Source organism: Lithobates pipiens, unplaced genomic scaffold (genome assembly GCF_037356315.1).
Source record: "Lithobates pipiens isolate NorthernLeopardFrog02 unplaced genomic scaffold, aLitPip1_a1.2 Scaffold_28, whole genome shotgun sequence".
Classification (NCBI taxonomy): domain Eukaryota; kingdom Metazoa; phylum Chordata; class Amphibia; order Anura; family Ranidae; genus Lithobates; species Lithobates pipiens.
The window spans coordinates 195,781,909-195,799,558 of NW_027507789.1; the positions used below are offsets into that span (position 1 = coordinate 195,781,909).

Here is a 17,650-nt window from a genome sequence, read left to right on the forward strand (position 1 = left end):
TTGCTCAATTTCCCTTATCAATACAGTTATCGTTATTGGGGAATCCTTCCCGCATTGTGGTCTTTTGGCGGGGAGACGTCCCTGCCGGCAGAACACAATGATTTGTATTGCCAATTATAGCAGGAAAAACCTGACAGGTTGGTTGTACGCAAATCAATCAATAGAAAAAAAAAATACATGTTTAATTTAAGTCTAAGCATCGCAAACGGCACCAATTTCATCCCCTAAATCTACTAGGTGTAACCAATGAAAACCAGAAAAATGATTTTACAAATAAAACAAACCCTGTTTTATTTGGTCTTATGGTTTAAATTAGAAACAAAACACATTTACAGATGTAGACGTATTCAGGAAACAACCCAAGGATAATCCATTATTCTATCAGAGGTTCTGGTGTTCAGCATCTAAAAAACAAGAAAAGGTGGAATACGATTACTGAAAAGTGAATACATCCATCATAAGAATGAACCATATAGCAGACCATTTTATTAGAATTCAGCTATCATTTTTGCAATGCAGGTAGAAAAAAAAAAAAAAATCCAATTGACTGAAAAGGATAATTTTTTTTTTTAAAAGCTTAACTCCAGCCTCCTATCCAGTAACATTATATCCAACGGTTTGTGTAAAGATCTACATGCTATCAGATCTACCCGTGTTCCGATCAGCTTATTGATTGAAAACTTGTGTTGCCCAGGCCACAAAGGAACTATAAATCTCAGCAGTGGTTGGGCTGGCACTTATAGTGCCGCTACTGGTCATATTTTCTGCCTCAATAGGAAATTTACTGCAAGTACAAGAGGACTTACTGATCAACTATATCAATACAGAAATTCATTTTCACCAACAGAGGGCAGTATAGTCATAAATAATACAAGACAAAAAAATGACGACACTAAGAGCTGCAGTGCAGTCATGCTGCTGAAGACAACCAGATAGTAAAATCAAAGCAAAATTTATAGGTCTCTATTATCTTGTCTAACCACAGGAAAAAAATATGCTCCTTCAAAAATACTGAACATTTAAATGGGTTTTGGGACTAAAAATTTGGGTGGATAGCCTGGTTACAGCGCTCATCACTTTGGTTGACCGGCCTCTCCTCTAGGAGTAAAATTCTTTGTGCTCTAATCTAAGCAAAATAACTCCATGGAGACACGACAGGCTTCACAATGCAACCTGTTTTTTAATAAATAGGACGGAAAATGCAGACAGCTGTGAGAAGTAACACTGAAGCATTACTATAGATTGGAGGTCAGCAACCCGTCAGTCGCAGGCAGGTGAGGGGTAGATCACCTCCCTTCCTTGCTGACCCCTGGATGAGAGGGGCAGCAGAAGTGGCATTTACTGGAACCAATCCCCTGTATTTTCCACCTGTGGAAGCTGAAAGGCGGCTTCTCCTCCTCTCCCTCCTGCTGGCATTCAGCTGCCACAGGAGTAAAATACAGGGAATCAGGTCCAGTAAACGTCGCTCCCACCTCCCCACCTGTCCAGGTTCCCCTTCACTGTGCTGCTGCCCCACCAGCATCTCCTCCTCCCCTTTTCTGCCAGCTGCTGTAAAAGGGAGAGGGGGATTTTTAGGATGGAGAGCAGGCGAAGGGGCTGTTAATTATGTAATTTACCAGCCCCTTCCTTTTCTGAAAAAAACAAAGCAAGTGACCAGTAATGATCACTCACTGTATTTGTTCATAACAAGCATAGTAAACAGTGTCCAATGAACAGGGATGCTGTGCAGAGCTCTTCCTGTTCATTGAGACACCAATCCTGGGACGGGTGATCTGTCCATTAAATTTACCCGGACAAGGGGGAGGGGCTGTATGATGGCGCGTGGCGGGGAACACACAGCTATTGAAATGAAAGCTGTGATGTTTCCGGGGCTCTAATCAACCTGGCGGCGGCGCGGCTCTTCCCCCCTCTTCCCCTGCACAGGTAGGTTGCACTGGCAAGACACAGGCAGGCTGCATCCGATGGGCACTGATGAGGCTGCATTGATCTCTTGCATCATGTCTGCAGTCTCAGGCATCTCCTGTACCATGTCCCCAGTCTCTGACCAACTCCTGTATAAAAATATATATTTTTTAAAAAGTTTCAGTATCGGTCATTATTGGTATCGGTTTTCGGCCTGGTGTATTTTTAATTTTCGGTATCCGTTTCGGCGCCAAAAAACGAATTCGGTGCACCCCTAATGCAAATCATATCATACAGCCAGGAGTCCTCGTGAGGGGAGGAGGGAGTTTTCCCAGCCAAGTACACCCTGCTGCCTGCATACCTGAGCTAAGGGCAGATGTATTCCAGGAAGTTAATGCTACATAAATCATCTGCCCTTATTCAAAATGGCCACGGCTCGAAATGCTAGGAGGGTGTTTTTCAAAGTGATTTGTCAGCAAAATAAAGCATGGAGACATAGCCTGATGTCAGATTCCGCTTTGAATAAAAAAAAAAAATAAAAAAAGTGAATTAAAATAGTGTTTTTGGTTTGTGGTGCTCAGATACAGTGCAGATCCGCTTTACCTCACTCCAATGGGCTATTATATTTTATTCTGCTCCAATGAATATACCCTAGACAGGTAAAGAACAATCCCAACAAGTTAGAATAAGCAGTTCCCGTTAACTTACTGATCATTCTTTCTTCGGTTTGACAATCCTCACATTGGTAGCCGATACCTTGTCTGCTTCTGCCTTAAACTGGGGCTTCAGTGCCGCCCTCACAGCCTGAGCACAGATCTGAGAGTAGCGGATGTAGCTAAAAGAAAAGAAAAACAAGCCTGCTATAAAACAAAGTATTCTAAACATACATGAAGACTAGTTGGAAGCTACAAGTATGAGTCTTAAGCTGACAATACAATATACAAGGCTCTTCCTCAATTTCCTTTAGATTTACCTTTAACTTTGTAGAGCAAGGACCTGCCTGATAGTATACACATCAAAAGCGTTTAGGTTTGACCTCATATGGTTCTTATAAATCTAAGGAAAATTGTATAATGTATGGATAGATAGATACACATACTTCATTTTTAGGGTTGCACCAATAGGGTTTTTTTAACCAGCGAGTACTGATACTTACGGTCAAGCATGCACTGATACAATGTGTATTTGAGTAATGAGTAAGAGTAATGATACCTTTGCGGTGCGATTTGAGCCCATACAAAATAAATGGGCACGGCAAAGAATTGCATGCGATTTGAACAGGAATGTGGTGCAAGTCCTGTCCGAATCATACACTGTTTCCCCCACTGCTCATGTGTGAACCCAGGCTAAAGTCACTATGACAAGCCCGGGTTCAAACAGGAGCGGAGTAGGAAACTGCACATGATTCAGACAGGAATCGCACCACATTCCTATTCACACAGCAAAGATATCGTGGTTACTCTGTATCAGTACACATACTCACCGGTAAAAAAAAAAAAAAAAAAAACACTATTAGTGCAACCCTAGAACGAAGTGTGTATATAGAAGCCTGGCCATACATCAGAGCTGCACAATTAAGTATTAAAAAATCATGATCTCAATTCAACCCCTCTGACGATCTTTATTGCAGCGTTTGCTGATTCTTTCGTATAACAAGCAGACAGACTTATCTGCTCACTCAGCTGTCAAGAGAAAACTCCTTCCTTCTTAGATCAAAGGGAAATTTCTATGTGCAAAGAAAAAAAAATCCAGGCAGTCTGCCAAGTTTGTAAACAACATGTAAATGCAGGAACCACTTAAAGCAGATTTCCAGGCTTTTTACGTTTATTAAAAGTCAGCAGCTACAAAAAGTGTAGTTAATGACTTTTAATAAACAGACACTTACCTGTTCCATGGTCCAGTGATGCCGCCGAAGGGTCGCTCCTCACCCCCTCCTCGCCACCTCCATTGCCACTCTGGGCACCCAGCCTTGACAGCTTTCGGCTTCACGGTCGGGCACGTACTGCCCTTCCGGAGTGGACAGGTGATCTCCTGGGACCTGTCACGTGTCCCAGGAGATCGCCTAGAGCAGTGATGGCGAACCTTGGCACTCCAGATGTTTTGGAACTACAATTCCCAGGATACTCATCTACACTGCAGAGTGCATGAGCATCATGGGAAATGTAGTTCCAAAACATCTGGGGTGCCAAGGTTCGCCATCACTGGCCTAGAGGGAGGGACCGCCTAAGGCGAAAGGAAGAGTCGCCTTGGCGGTCCCAGGGGTGGAAGGAAGAAGTGGGACAGGAAGTCCCTCTCTTAACGAAGCCCCCACTCCTCCCCCCAAACAAATTACATGCCAAATGTGACATGTTATGGGGCGAGGAGTGCTTAAAGCGGAAGTTCCATTTTTGAGTGGAACTCCGCTTTAAAGTCAATCTTTTTCTGACACTTGTTTAAGTTAAAATCAATATTTTTTGCTAGAAAATTACTTGGAACCCACAAACATTATAAATATTTTAGCAGAGACCCTAGGGAATAAAATGTCAATTGCTGCAATATTTTATGTCACACTGTATTTGCCCAGCGGTCTTTCAAACGCAATTTTTGGGGAAAAAATACACTTCAATGAAAAAAAAATTAAAATAAAAAAAAGCAGTAAAGTTAGTCCAATCTTTTGTTTTAATGAGAAAGATGAAGTTATGCTGCGAGAATTGTGAGAGAATCGTGATCTATCTTCTAAGCAAAAAAAAAATTGTGATTCTCATTTTAGCCAGGATCGTGCAGCTCTACCGTACATTATATATACTTTGTGCAGCACGTGCCGTAGGCACTTCATCTTCTCTAATTTGATACAAGTGGAACTCCTGTCAAAAAATTTTTGTTTTGGACGTAGCAGGAAAAGCTTTAAAACATAGGTAAAATTCCTGAAATCCATGACTTCCCCCAGTTTCCTAACATTCAGGTGCCGCTAGCCATGAAAGCAAAAGATGGGAAATCTTCCCAGTAGGACAGACAGTAGCGACAACCGGACTGGGGCTCAAACCCTTAATGACTATACTAAAAGAATACTAATTTAAAAGTGGACCTGTAGGATAAAAAAAATAAAAAACCACACACATTAAGGCCCCGTTTACACTAGCTTTGCTGTCTGAAAAGCGATCCACATCTGGATTGCTCTCCAGAGACCACTTGACAGGTGGTGAGGAAGTGTTGCATCTCCTCCCTACTGCTTATGAGTGCGGAAAATGGCAGGGGATGAGAGGAAAGTATGACTGGGTAGGGATCTAGAATTAGCTGGAATGACAGATAGGATCACCCCCACGATTCCAATCCCCTCCAAGGTCCTCAAGATACAAATGTTTCATTAATTATTTGGTATAGGGGACGGGAAGATTTGTGGGGGGGGGGGGGGGGGGTTTGTTTGTGCCCGATTTTGATGTAAAAAAATCTTGAAAAAAAAAAAAAAAAAAAAAAAGGACATTAAAGTGGTTGTAAACCCTTACAAACAACTTTGACCTAGATTAAGGCCTTACCTGTAGGTCCAGAAATATCTCCCAAACCTATACGGTTTAGGAGATATTTGCCCGAAGACGGGCATGCGCCGTAGACAGCGGCGTGCAGGCGCACTGAGCGTGGCATCCTCGATAACGAAGATGCCGTGCAATGCTGCACGTCTCGGCTCCCGTGCGCATGCGCGAGAGTGACGTCATCGCGGCTTTGCCGAATGACAGCGGTGGAGCTGCGAGACCCCACCGAGAAGATGGATGCTCCGGACTACAGGGGACAGCGGTGACATCGCTGGCTCCTGTGTCAGGTAAGTGACACGTAATGGACTACTATGTGATGCATAGTAGTTCATTATGCTTTACCTTTGCAGGGAATGAAAGAGGAAGTAAACTCATCAGGGTTTACTTCCTCTTTAATGGCAGTGTGTTGAGTTATTTTGAGGGGACAGCAAATTTACACTGTTATACAAGCTGTACACTCACTACTTTACATTGTAGCAAAGTGTCACTTCTTCAGTGTTGTCACATGAAAAGATAGAATAAAATACTTACACAAATGTGAGGGGTGTACTCACTTTTGTGAGATACTGTATATACTTACCTACAGTGTGGTCATATGATGTCATGTCAGCCAGCAGCTGCAGGGGAGAGGAGGTAGCGCCAACAACATTGTAACCTATGGGTAAGGTCACCCCGTTGTCGAGCAGCCTTTCCTCTCCCTGCTGTGTGATGCCGGGGATCATGTGACCAAACCAGAGTGGATGGAATATGGGTAAGTGCATACAGATCTTTCTTACACAGGTTAATCAGTACAGGTGTTAGGATGGGGGAGGGGCAGCTTTAGTTACAATACCCTGGAGTTCTACTTTAATTGGGGGGCGGGCTAAAAAGGTGTTCATGAATAAAGCTCCATTTTAAGCATATATTGTTTTGGTGATTCTATTGGTAGGTTTTAGTGGTGGGCGAAAACAGAACTGGACAGTTTTTAAAAACTTTTTTTATTTTTATTTAACCGCATGCCTTCAGTTCCGGGAGGGTGTCTACTGACGTCTTCACAGAACCCACTGCGGCGCACAACCGGCATGCTCTGCGATTGCTGGGTCCTTTCTGACTCTTTTTGCACTGAAGTCAATAGGGGGTACTATTTTTTCTTTTTTTTATCCATTTTGCACTGAAGTCAATAGGGGGGGGGGGGGGAATACTTATTTTTTTGCACTGAAGTCAATAGGGGGCCTATTTTTTTTTCCACTGAAGTCAATAGGTGGCTCTTTTTTTGCACTGAAGTCAACAGGGGGACCGATTTTTTTTTTTTTTGCACTGAAGTCAATAGGTGTAGGTGGTTAATTTTTTGGCATTGAAGTCAATGGGGCCCATCATTTTTTTTTGCACTGAAGTCAAGGGGGGGGGGGGTGTTTAACAGGCAGGTGAAGGGGACTTGCATGGCAGGCTAAGAACACTGCGTATAATTGGGAGATCGCGGCTTCGCGTTGTCAGGCTGCCACAGGAAGTGACATCACTGGGGGATCTCCGGAGACACCATCAAGTCGGTGTACAGAGAGGAATGAGGTCACTCACTGGGAAATATGTAGGGTTCCCACACTCTCTCTGGATATCCCCCCCTGTGCGTTGACAGGTTCTCTTCACCAGCCCGCAGAGGTGACATCTCTCTGGGTTTCATATATATATATATATATATATATATATATATATATATATATATATATATATATATATATATATATATAACTCTCCTATACCGCGTGCGGTGCCCTGCTCTCCTCACCTGAGGCCGGCCTGTCTCCAGTACGCCACCATGATTACACCGAGCGGTCACCGTGCGCTGTGCTGACAGAAGGTCAGAAGGAGAAATCCAGCGGAAATGGAAAGCCGAGCGAGCGCTGCTCAACCAATCAGCGAACAGGATACAGCGGGGGACGAGCCCGTCACGACACAGCTTTGTGAACGCGCAGCAGCGTGCCCCTTCACCAATCACAGAACGAGGTTATTCCACACATCCGCTTGTGAGAAGCCTTCCGGGTCATTCGCTCCCCTCCCCCCAAACAACTTTATTTGTAAAGTACATATAAACATTGCTTGACTCAGCTAGACTGGGAAGGTCACCGCTAGTTATCATTGTCCTAGGTGAAAGAAAATGTGTCCTTTGTGTTTGGAGGAACGACTCTGTTCTTTACATTCCCTTATTTTCTCCATAATTGGCTCAGTAATTAGCCACTTGACAACTTGAAGATTTACCTCCTCTTTTTGCAATACGGCATTGCGTTAGTTTAACTGACAGAATTGCGAAAGCGCAGTTGTGTGACGCTGTACCTAAATAAATAAAAATGATGTCCTGCCCCACACACACACACACACACACACACACACACACAAATAGAACATTATTTTGGAGGTGTTTCATCACCTCTGTGTTTTTTTATTTTTCACGCTATAAACAAAAAAAGACCAACAATTAAAAAAAAAAAACATTATTTTTTACTTTCCGCTATAAAACATATCCAATTACAAAATAAAATGTCTTCATCACTTTAGGCCAATGTGTATTCTGCTACATTTTTTGGTAAAAAAAATCCCAATAAGCGTATATTGATTGGTTTGCACAAAAGTTATCACTATGGGATATTTTTTATTTATTTTGAATAGTAATGACGGCGATCAGCAACTTAAAATGGGACAGTGATATTGCAGTGGATAGTCAGACACTAACTGATACTTTTTGGGGACCGGTGACACTAATACAGTGATCAGTGCCAAAAAATATGCACTGTCACTGTACTAGTGACACTGGCTGGGAAGGGGTTAACATCGGATGGCGATCAAAGGGTTAAAGTGGTTGTTTACCCACTTTTTACATTTTTACCTACAGGTAGATAAGGCTTACTTTTAGGTAAAATGAATATCTCCTAAACCTACAGGTGCTGTGAATGCCCGGCTGGAGGTCCGGCAGGCGCTGCCAGACCTGGGCGGGAAGAAGACTCCCGCGCGCATGCGTAGGAGTGACGTCGCCACGGCTCCGGCCACTCACAGTCCCGGAGCCACTAACCCTGAAGACACGCCAAGGGCAAAATGTCAGCTCCCTCCCTTCGCCGAGGGCAAAATGTCAGCTCATTATGTCTTTGCCTTACAGGGTTTTTTTAAAAAAAAATTTCCTGAGGGTATACAACCGCTTTAACTGCCTAGCTAGTGTTTTACTACTTGTGTGGGAGATGCTTTTACTAGGGGAAGGCATGGATCCATATTCCTGCTTTATAAGAACACAGGATCCATGTCTTCTGTACTGACAGAACGGCAGGTATCGAGTCCACGGTACCCCCAGATCAGCTCCCGCTGTGTCTAATAACAGCGGGTATGGGTCTCCAGTGGCGCACATGCGCGCCTCAGACCTGGGAGTATCAGATCACGTTCCTAGTATGTGATCCGGCACACCAGTGCCACCTTATATCTATGTTATACTAGCGGCAAGTGGTTAATACAAAATACAATGCTGCTGTGGTCCGAGCTGTATAAGTTATGGATCTGAAGGCAGCAAGCTGTACATCTGTGAGCATCTGCACTGATATACACCTTTTCACAAAAAAAGAAGAAGCAAACTAACTCCAAATATCCTGCCCCCCCCCCCCCCCACAGAACCCACTGCACATAGTGGCCATGCTGCCCTGTGCTGCGGATGTAGTGGTTCATACACTGTAAATCCCAATACAATAATATTCCCCATCCTCCCATTTTACCAGATTATTTTGGTATTCTTCTGAAGTGCTTTTCAGGTGCTTTGGAAGCGCTGCCCATTCATTTCAGTCATCGGCCCCTTTTCGGATGCAGGGCGCATGAATTACAGCGGCAGGGGTGTTTTTTGAAGCACCTGATTAGAGCCATAGGCTCTAATAGGCTGTCAGATCACCTGAGACCAGGTGACAGATGCACTCCGTAGGAGTCGGAAGTGCACCGCTAGGTAGTGGACCTTAGGACTGACTGCTGCAGATTGTACCCAGGGAGATTCAGGACACGGGTCTACTGGATCACTAACACAGATCCCAATGGGAGCTGGAGCATAGATTCCCCAGGGTGTGGAGTCTAAGAGCCAGCAGGTGTTTACCAGAGCCTCCAGTGGTGAGGATGGACTTCGCTGCAGTCTGGCTCCCGGTCGTGCCCCCTAGGGTCTCACAGCTCACACAGTAGACTACAGGAGAAGGAAGCAGCAGGCTGGAACGACAAGGATAGTAAGGGGATAAGGCAGAGGTCAGGGCAACTAGCAGACAGGAACAACAGAGTACACGCCAAAGGTTCAGGGTCACAGGCAGACAGGGATGGTCAGGGACATGCTAAAAGGTCAAGGTCACAAGCAGACAGGAATCGTTGAGAACACGCCAAGGTCGGTAACAGAGACAAACGTAGAGCACACGGCAAGCAGGAAACAGGAAGCCAAACACACAATGAATACACAATGGTTAATCAGCACCACTGGCTTACAGTGCACAGGTTAATATAGGGTTCCCTGATAGGGCCTGGGGTGGAGCCATGCTTAGAGGAGACGTTATAAAAACCACTAGGTGGAAGTGGCTGGCCTCTTAGTCAGAACACACGAGGGGAGGTAAGCAAACAGAGGAAGATCACTGCATAACCATGACATAGGCTCTCTGCCAATCAGGTAGCGCAGATCCGACACCCTTCACCTGATTGGCTGAAAGAACAGGGGCTGCTATTGGACGCCTAGCAGGAAGCAAGAAGAGACACACGGAGGACATAGCTCACCATTGATGGGGCTTGGTGGCTGCATTTGATGGGGACAGTGAGGCTGCAATTAATGGTTTTTTTTTCAGTATTTTTCAGTTTGTTTGCGCACTCCAAAAAATTTTGAGCACCAGCCGCCACTGGTGCTCTACCCTTTTAAGTAGACCTCTAAGCTTTTTGGGGGACAGGGTGGGGAAGGGTTACAACTTCTGTTAGGGTTTTATATATGTGTCCCCATTGGGCAGATTTTAACTCGCTACCTGTCCCAGTGATGGTCCACAAGTCAGTTAGTGGTCCCTTCTAAGCACAATCTCATAGACGATGACAAGAAATTCACCTACTGGACCAGTTTTAGCTCGGTCCAGGGAGAGATTTCTCCCAACACCTTAGATCCCCCTACTGCTGTTTCTTTTTTTCAGAACTGCAAGGGCTACTTCCCATGTAGGAAGTGTACCGTATGCCTACACAATTTGTGTGGCAGGCGGAAGTCCATCTCTTTTACCTCCATGGTCACCTCACGTAGTTATGACATGAGACACTTCACCACCTGTGCCACCAGGTATATCGTGTACCTGATAACGTGTCCCTGTAAAAAACAATACGTGGGTAGAACCATTAGAACTTTTTCATTAATCGATCTTGAGGTGTTGTAATTTTTGATACATGTCCCTATATTAGGGAAAAAAACATTTAATTTATTTTTTTGGGGACTTTTTAATGCAGGGAACTGTATATTCTTGTATATGACTATAGTTGTCATTTTTGTCTCTGAATAAGCTTTCCCAAAAATTTTGGGATGTTTTAAATGTAGACCATTACATACTGGTGTAATTGTTTATATTTGTGTATGTTTTGGCCCCTTTTTGCGCTGGTTCGTTCTGTTTTCTATTTGGTTATGTGTGCCCCGTCCGGGATTCCTCCTGGGTAATGGACACTACCATTTTCTCTATTTAGGCCATTCGAGATAATAGATATTATTACTTTTTTCTTACCCAAAGTTTTTTCTTTTATCCCTCATTGTAGGTTTTTGGTGCCTTCCAAATCAGTTTGGGGACACCGAGCCACTATTGTCCGTTTTTAGGACCGTGTTACTTTGGAGAGGCGCCGCAGTGAGGGGCGCTTCCCTGTCATGCTATGGCCCAATGGTTTGTGGCTCCTTGTCCCAGTCCCGTAGTGAGGATTGGAGCCCGCTGACCCGGTAGTGACGTTCCGGGCCATGCTCTCAGGTTTCTGGATGAGGCTTGGGTTGCGCTTACCCAGAAGTGACGTTCCGGCCCAAGCTCCCTGGCCTCACGGTGATAACAAAGCTTGGGACGCACCCCCACGCCTTGGGTGTGCGTTGGGTCCTGATTGGCTTACACAGCATGGGGCAGTGTTATTCCCCATCCCCTTGCAGGGGTGTAATTCTAGCAGCCCTTTCCCGATTGGCATCCTCGTCTCTGGGCAGTACGGAGGCGTGGGATGAAAGGCTCCTGTGGGAGGCTTAGTTTTCTCTTTATGTTTACTGTCACCATTTGTATGGCCGTTTGACCCCACCCCTTGTACTCCAGGGATGGTGGTACATATATAATATATTAATAGTTCATATATATATATAAATACAATTTTGGGAATAATTTTTGTTTTATATTGTTCCATATGCTTTTTACAATTTATGTATGGTTGTCCCATTTTCATTGGGGGGTATATGCCTAGACTCGGCTAATGGCGTGATTAGGATTGGCCTGTGGGATGCCTTTCCCCCTGCAAGTGCTTCCCAGGAGCGAGGCTTGGTTTTATTTGCTCCGGGAAGTGCTTTCATCTATTGAGGTTTGGAGTGCAAGAATTTCCTGTCTTCACCAATTTGGCTGGGGCTTTTAATTTTTCTTCCATTTTGTATTGTGTATAAATATGACAGCAGTGTGTGGAGCCAGATGATGCCCCTGTAGATGACCGTTTCAGTCGAAACGCGTAGGGATGGCTATCTGAGAGTCCCATACTGCCTTCTTTAACGATTTTATGCCGTTTTTATTATATTTTTGTGTTCTTTTTCATGTCTCCTTCATTTTGAGAAATTTTCCAATAAATCATTATTGGCTGATCCGCACTATATGGAGCACTTTTTTCCTCCTTTTTCATTATATTTTCGGTACTGGTGAGCACAGACTAGGTTGAGTCTGAACTTTTGGACGTGTGTCGAGACCACCTGTGGCTGTGAACATATCCCCGGGATCGGGACGGTTTCATTGCATTTGAAGACAACCACTTGGCACCACAACCAAAAGACCACCTTTCACGCGCATGTGACCCACTGCCAGATGGTATGTGTGTCCACCTCTGCTGGTAAGAGTACCTCATTAAGTATCCACAATATTGATGTTCCCTGTGTCATATGCACCACTCCCTTGTGCAGTTATCACTTCTGAGACACCATGGTAGAGTCACATCTGGATCCAGTTCTTCACATTGACTTATATTTTCTAGTTTTTAGTGGTCATTGGACTTTGAGTTGTACATTGCACTGTATTGTTCGTCTTCTGACTTTTACGGTTGTTACAAGCCTTAGCGCTACACATTTTTTGTTTATGTTTGTATAACTTTGTTTGTTTGAGTGTTAGCAGCTATAGAAATTTTTTCTTTTTTTTTGGTCATCACCTTTTTTCTAGGTTTAGCGCGGTGTTATCCCCTTCTTTTCTGTTTTTTGATAAGGTGGGTAATGGGTGTGATGATGCCCGAGAAATCTTTAATTAATTTTCTGTAAAAATTAGCAAAGCAGATAAAGCGTTGAACCCCTTTCTTATTGGTTGGCGGTGGCCAGGATGTTATAGCTGAGACCTTCTGGGGGTCCATGGCTACACCTCCAGTTGAAATTACAAACCCCAAGAAGTGGATGGTCTGCCGCTCGAATTCACACTTCTCGGCTTTGGCGTAAAGTCCATTTTGTCTCTACCTGAGGAGAACTTGCTTTACGTGGTCACGATGTAGTTCCAGAGATGTCAAGAAGATCAGAATGTCGTCCAGATACACAATCATGAATAGGTCTAAAAGATCCCTGAAAATGTCATTAACAAAATGTTGGAAAGTTGCCGGTGCATTACATAAGCCGAAGGGCATGGTGAGGTACTCAAAATGGGCGAAGCGAGTCCGGAAGGCTGTTTTCCACTCGTCCCCTTTTCTGATCCTGATTAAATCGTATGCCCCTCGTAAGTTCAGTTTGGTAAATATTTTTGCAGGCCGGAGTCTCTGGAGTAGCTCTGGGATTAAAGGGAGAGGATATCGATTTTTGACAGTTATCCGGTTTTATTCTCTATAGTCTACACATGGACGAAGTGAATGATCTTTCTTCTCAACTAAGAATATCCCGGCCCCCGGCTGGGGAGGACGAGTGCCGGATGAACCCCTTTTTAAGATTTTCATTGATATAGTCCTTCAGGACCAGCAGTTCAGGTTCTGATAGGGGAAAAATTCTCCCGAAAGGAATCTCTGCCCCGGGCAGGAGTTCAATTGGGCAATTGTAGGCCCGGTGAGGGGGAAGAGTGTCTGCCCTTACATTGGGGGTCGTCGTAGAGTTTGGCCATCTCATTAAAGAAAGAGTCCATGGTGTTCAGGAGAGGACTGGCCTATTCAAGGAGGTGATGAGCCCAGGTCTGGGGTTCCCCCTGGAGTAAGGAAACAATGAACCCCACCTTGGTACTGTCCAGGGAGAAGGTACAGGGTTATAGTAGGAAATACAGTCGACAAGCATTCCCGAAAGCACGGAACTTGCTATGGTCTTCAGCAAACTTCTCGGGAGCGGGAACCCGTGGCTCGGGGGGTGGCACCACTACGTAGGTATGGATGCTGGAGAGAAAGATGCAGGTGCTGAAGCTGTTGGTGGTGTTTAGGTGCTTGGAGAGAGAGAGACTACACGTTGTTCTAGCCGTTGGTACCCGTCTTGTAGGCCCTGGACAGCCTGGGTAAGGTTTGCAATTTGTTGGCACAGTGCGTCCATAGCTGAGGCCCCCCTTTCGGACTCCATGTGGCTGGATTGTACTGTCACATACCTTATAGCGGAGACGAAATTACAAGGGTGGCCTCTTGCACGGTCCCGGTCCTAGTATCCCTGGAGGTGGAGACAGGAACTGCTAGGGCAGCGGAAGGGTGCAGGTGCCTGGAGGCAAGCAGGTAGCAGGTCAAGCAGGAGTTGGCAAAGGGACGGCAGGCAGGCTCATGGTCGGGAACAGGCAGAGGTCAGCAACAGGGCAGGCAGTGGAGTACAGAATCAGGAGAGAAAGCCAAAGTCAGAGGTTCAAGCTGGGGTCAGTGCAGGTAAACAAGGCAGACAAGGTTGCAAGGGTATTCCAAGAGGGTGGTCAGGAAGAGCCAGGTATTCATGATCCAGGGAAGTAGGACAAAGTTGTAGCAGGTATACAGGAATGAGCTGAGACAATCCAGCACTGATGCTAAGTTGCTGCTCGTGTAAATAGGGTGCCGTGCGGCGTGATTCCCTGGCGTGCGCGCATGCGCACAAGAAAGTGCACATTGTGCATGTCCGTTCCACAAAAATGCGCCGAAGCGCACATCTGTGCGCGTATCTTACATATGATGAGCTGATGCGCACATATGTTCAGTAAAGGTGCGCAAATACGCATATTGGATCCGGGATTCACCTGCTTGGTGCGGAGGTTCCCTGACAGATACCTTAGACTGCGAACCCGGAATCAAATGGGAAGCACATAAAGCGGTTATCAGAGGGGTGTTAATTAACCATGGGGCCAGGATTAAACAGAAGCGGACAGAACAGTTAAAAATATTGCTGGAAGAATTGGCTGTTTTGGAAACCTGTCATAAACAGACTCCATCTCTAGAGAAATATCTCCATGCGAAACGGACACATATCTCAGATCTTCTTTATTTTAAGGCTAAGGCCGCGTACACACGGGCGGACTGTTCGCCCAACTTTGTCCGCTGAACAGTGTTTGGGCGGACAGTCCGCTCGTGTGTGGGCTTTCAGCGGACAGTTTCAGCGGACAGTTGGACGGACAAGGTTTTTCGGAAATTCCGAAAAACTGTCCGCTGAAACCTTGTTTCAGCGAACAGCCCGCTCGTGTGTAGGCTTGTTCGTCAAACAAAGTTGTGCGCATGCTCAGAAAGGATTTTCACGCCGAAAGCTATAATGCAGTGTATAGGACGTCGTATTTTTCGTCCCGTCGTACGTGCTGTTCACGTCATCGCGCACGGTTTCAGCAAACTGTTCGTTCGTCGTGTGTGGGCATGTCCGTCCATGCTAATTTTGAGCGGACTGTTTGCTGAAACTGTTGGACGGACAAAATTGGGCGAACAGTCCGCGCGTGTGTACGCGGCCTAAGGCAGCATTACAAATTTGTAGAAACTTCTCGTACGAGTCAGGGGACAAATGCGGGAGTTTTTTGGCTAGAACTTTACGAGAACAGAAATTAATGAACTACATACCACACCTTGCCCCACCTAATAGGCCTAAGGCTACAAAACTATACGATATTGTTAGGGAATTTCAGGAATTTTATAAGTCTTTATATAACCTGCAGACTAAACCCCCCACTCAAGCTCAAATTCACTTGTATCGCTCATGGTCATTAATGCCCCAGTTATCAGATGCAGACAGAGAAGATCTTGAAAAGCCCATAACAATAGAAGAACTTCAGGGAGCAGTAAGAGCTACTAAATTAGGTAAGGCAACCAGGTCCCGATGGTCTGACAGCCCAATATTATAAGACCTTGTTTCCATCTCTTGCTCAATACATAATTAAATTATTTAATGCTTTGAGGCCGTCTGCAACATTTACAAAGGAGAGAATGTTAGCTCCTGTTTCGGTAATACCAAAAGAGGGAAAGGATCCGGCCTCCTGTGGAAGTTATTGTCCGATTTCCTTACTCAACCTAGATCGTAAATTTTTTTCCAAAATTTTGTTAAATAGTATGCAACAGTATATCCCGAACTTTATACATTTGGACCAAGTAGGATTTGTCCCCCAAACCATGAAGCAAGAGATAACAAAGGTTCTCAACCTCCTGCATGCAGTGAATAAAACTCAGACACAATGTGTGTTTGTAAATACAGATGCAGAGAAAGCCTTCGACAGGGTGAATTGGAGCTTTATGTTGGCAGTTCTATGGTATGGAGGCTTTGGGATAAAATGTTGCAGTGGATAACTTCCATTACGCCCGTCCGACGGCCCGGGTCCAGGCCAATGGTGTACTATCAGAAACCTTCCAGATTTCAAATGGGACACGCCAAGGGTGTCCCTTGTCGCCACTCCTTTTTTCCTGTCGCTGGAACCGTTTCTCTGCACAGTGCGTTTAAACCAAGATATTACAGGAGTACATGTAGGAAAGATTCAATCTAAGATTTCGGCCTACACAGATGATATGAGGTTTTCTCTTACGAATCCTCTGGTTGCGATTTAAAATTTGATGAGGGAGTTTGAGAAACATGCTTTGCTTTCTAACCTTCGTATTAATTTCAATAAGTCAGAGGCAATGGGGCTTAATTGCCCTCAAACATCAGCTTAAGCAAAATTTTAAGTTTAATTGGACTGATAAAGTGCTTACGTATTGGGTACGCTACTTCCATCTAACATAGCTGGGCATACAAGCAGCCTCGGCTGCAGCGTAGGTAATTAATACTCCCTAAGAGACATGGAGGACTAGCAGTACCAGATATACGCAAATATTATCAAGTTATACACCTTGGTAGGGTAATCGACTGGAATGGACATATAGACCTCAAACTCTGGGTACAGATTGAATATGCCCAGTCGCCTGTTTCATTAGGAAGAGCACCTTGGTGCTTTGCATATCTTCCTAGAGAGCTTATCAAACATCCTTTGATAGGCAATACTGTAAAAATGTGTGCAACCTTGCTCCCCACCATGGCTATAATAGCTGAGACTTCTCCTCTGTATCCAATATTGGGAAACCACCTTTTTCCACTGCGGATTGATGACAGGGGCTTTTAAGCACCTATTGAATATGAGCCACATACAAGTGTCTAGTTATATAAAGGAGGGGACATGGTTGACTATCCCAGAGTTGATGGAACGGGAGGGTATGTTTAGATTAAGATTCTGGAGTGCTCTCCAAATTACAAATTTTCTGGGTACCCTCCCGGCCCCAGGACAGTTTACTAGGCCCCCTACTATTTTTGAGAAACTTTGCTCGGAGATGGGAGCAAAGTCACATACCTTATCAGCTAATTATGAGTTATTAATCGCAGCAATGGAAATTGACTCTTTGAATTGTGTCCGTGAATGGGAACGAGAGCTGGGAAAAACCTTCAGTACAATACAGCTGCAGCATATCCTTAAGTTTACACATGAATCGTCTATTTGTGTGAAAACCCAGGAGACTAATTTTAAAATTTTTACTTGGTGGTACAGAACGCCAGTGAGATTGAAGAAATTTTTCCCTGACTTTTCGGACCATTGTTGGAGATATCAGAGAGATAGAGGCACTATGTTACATATTTTTTGGGAATGCCCCAAATTAAAGATTTTCTGGACAGAGGTTAGAAGTATCCT

At 44.7% G+C, this 17,650-nt stretch overlaps 1 protein-coding gene across 1 annotated transcript; it reads right to left on the reverse strand.

Annotated features, from left to right (window-relative positions):
• Positions 1-265: 265 nt before the first annotated feature.
• On the reverse strand, positions 266-7,337 carry ATP5F1E (ATP synthase F1 subunit epsilon). The gene is made up of 3 exons (XM_077460248.1): positions 7,171-7,337; positions 2,611-2,737; positions 266-404 (listed from the first exon to the last, which is right to left on the reverse strand). Exons 1-2 carry the CDS (start codon positions 7,200-7,202, stop codon positions 2,614-2,616), a joined length of 156 nt encoding a protein of 51 aa, XP_077316374.1. The 5' UTR covers positions 7,203-7,337; the 3' UTR covers positions 266-404; positions 2,611-2,613.
• Positions 7,338-17,650: the final 10,313 nt, after the last annotated feature.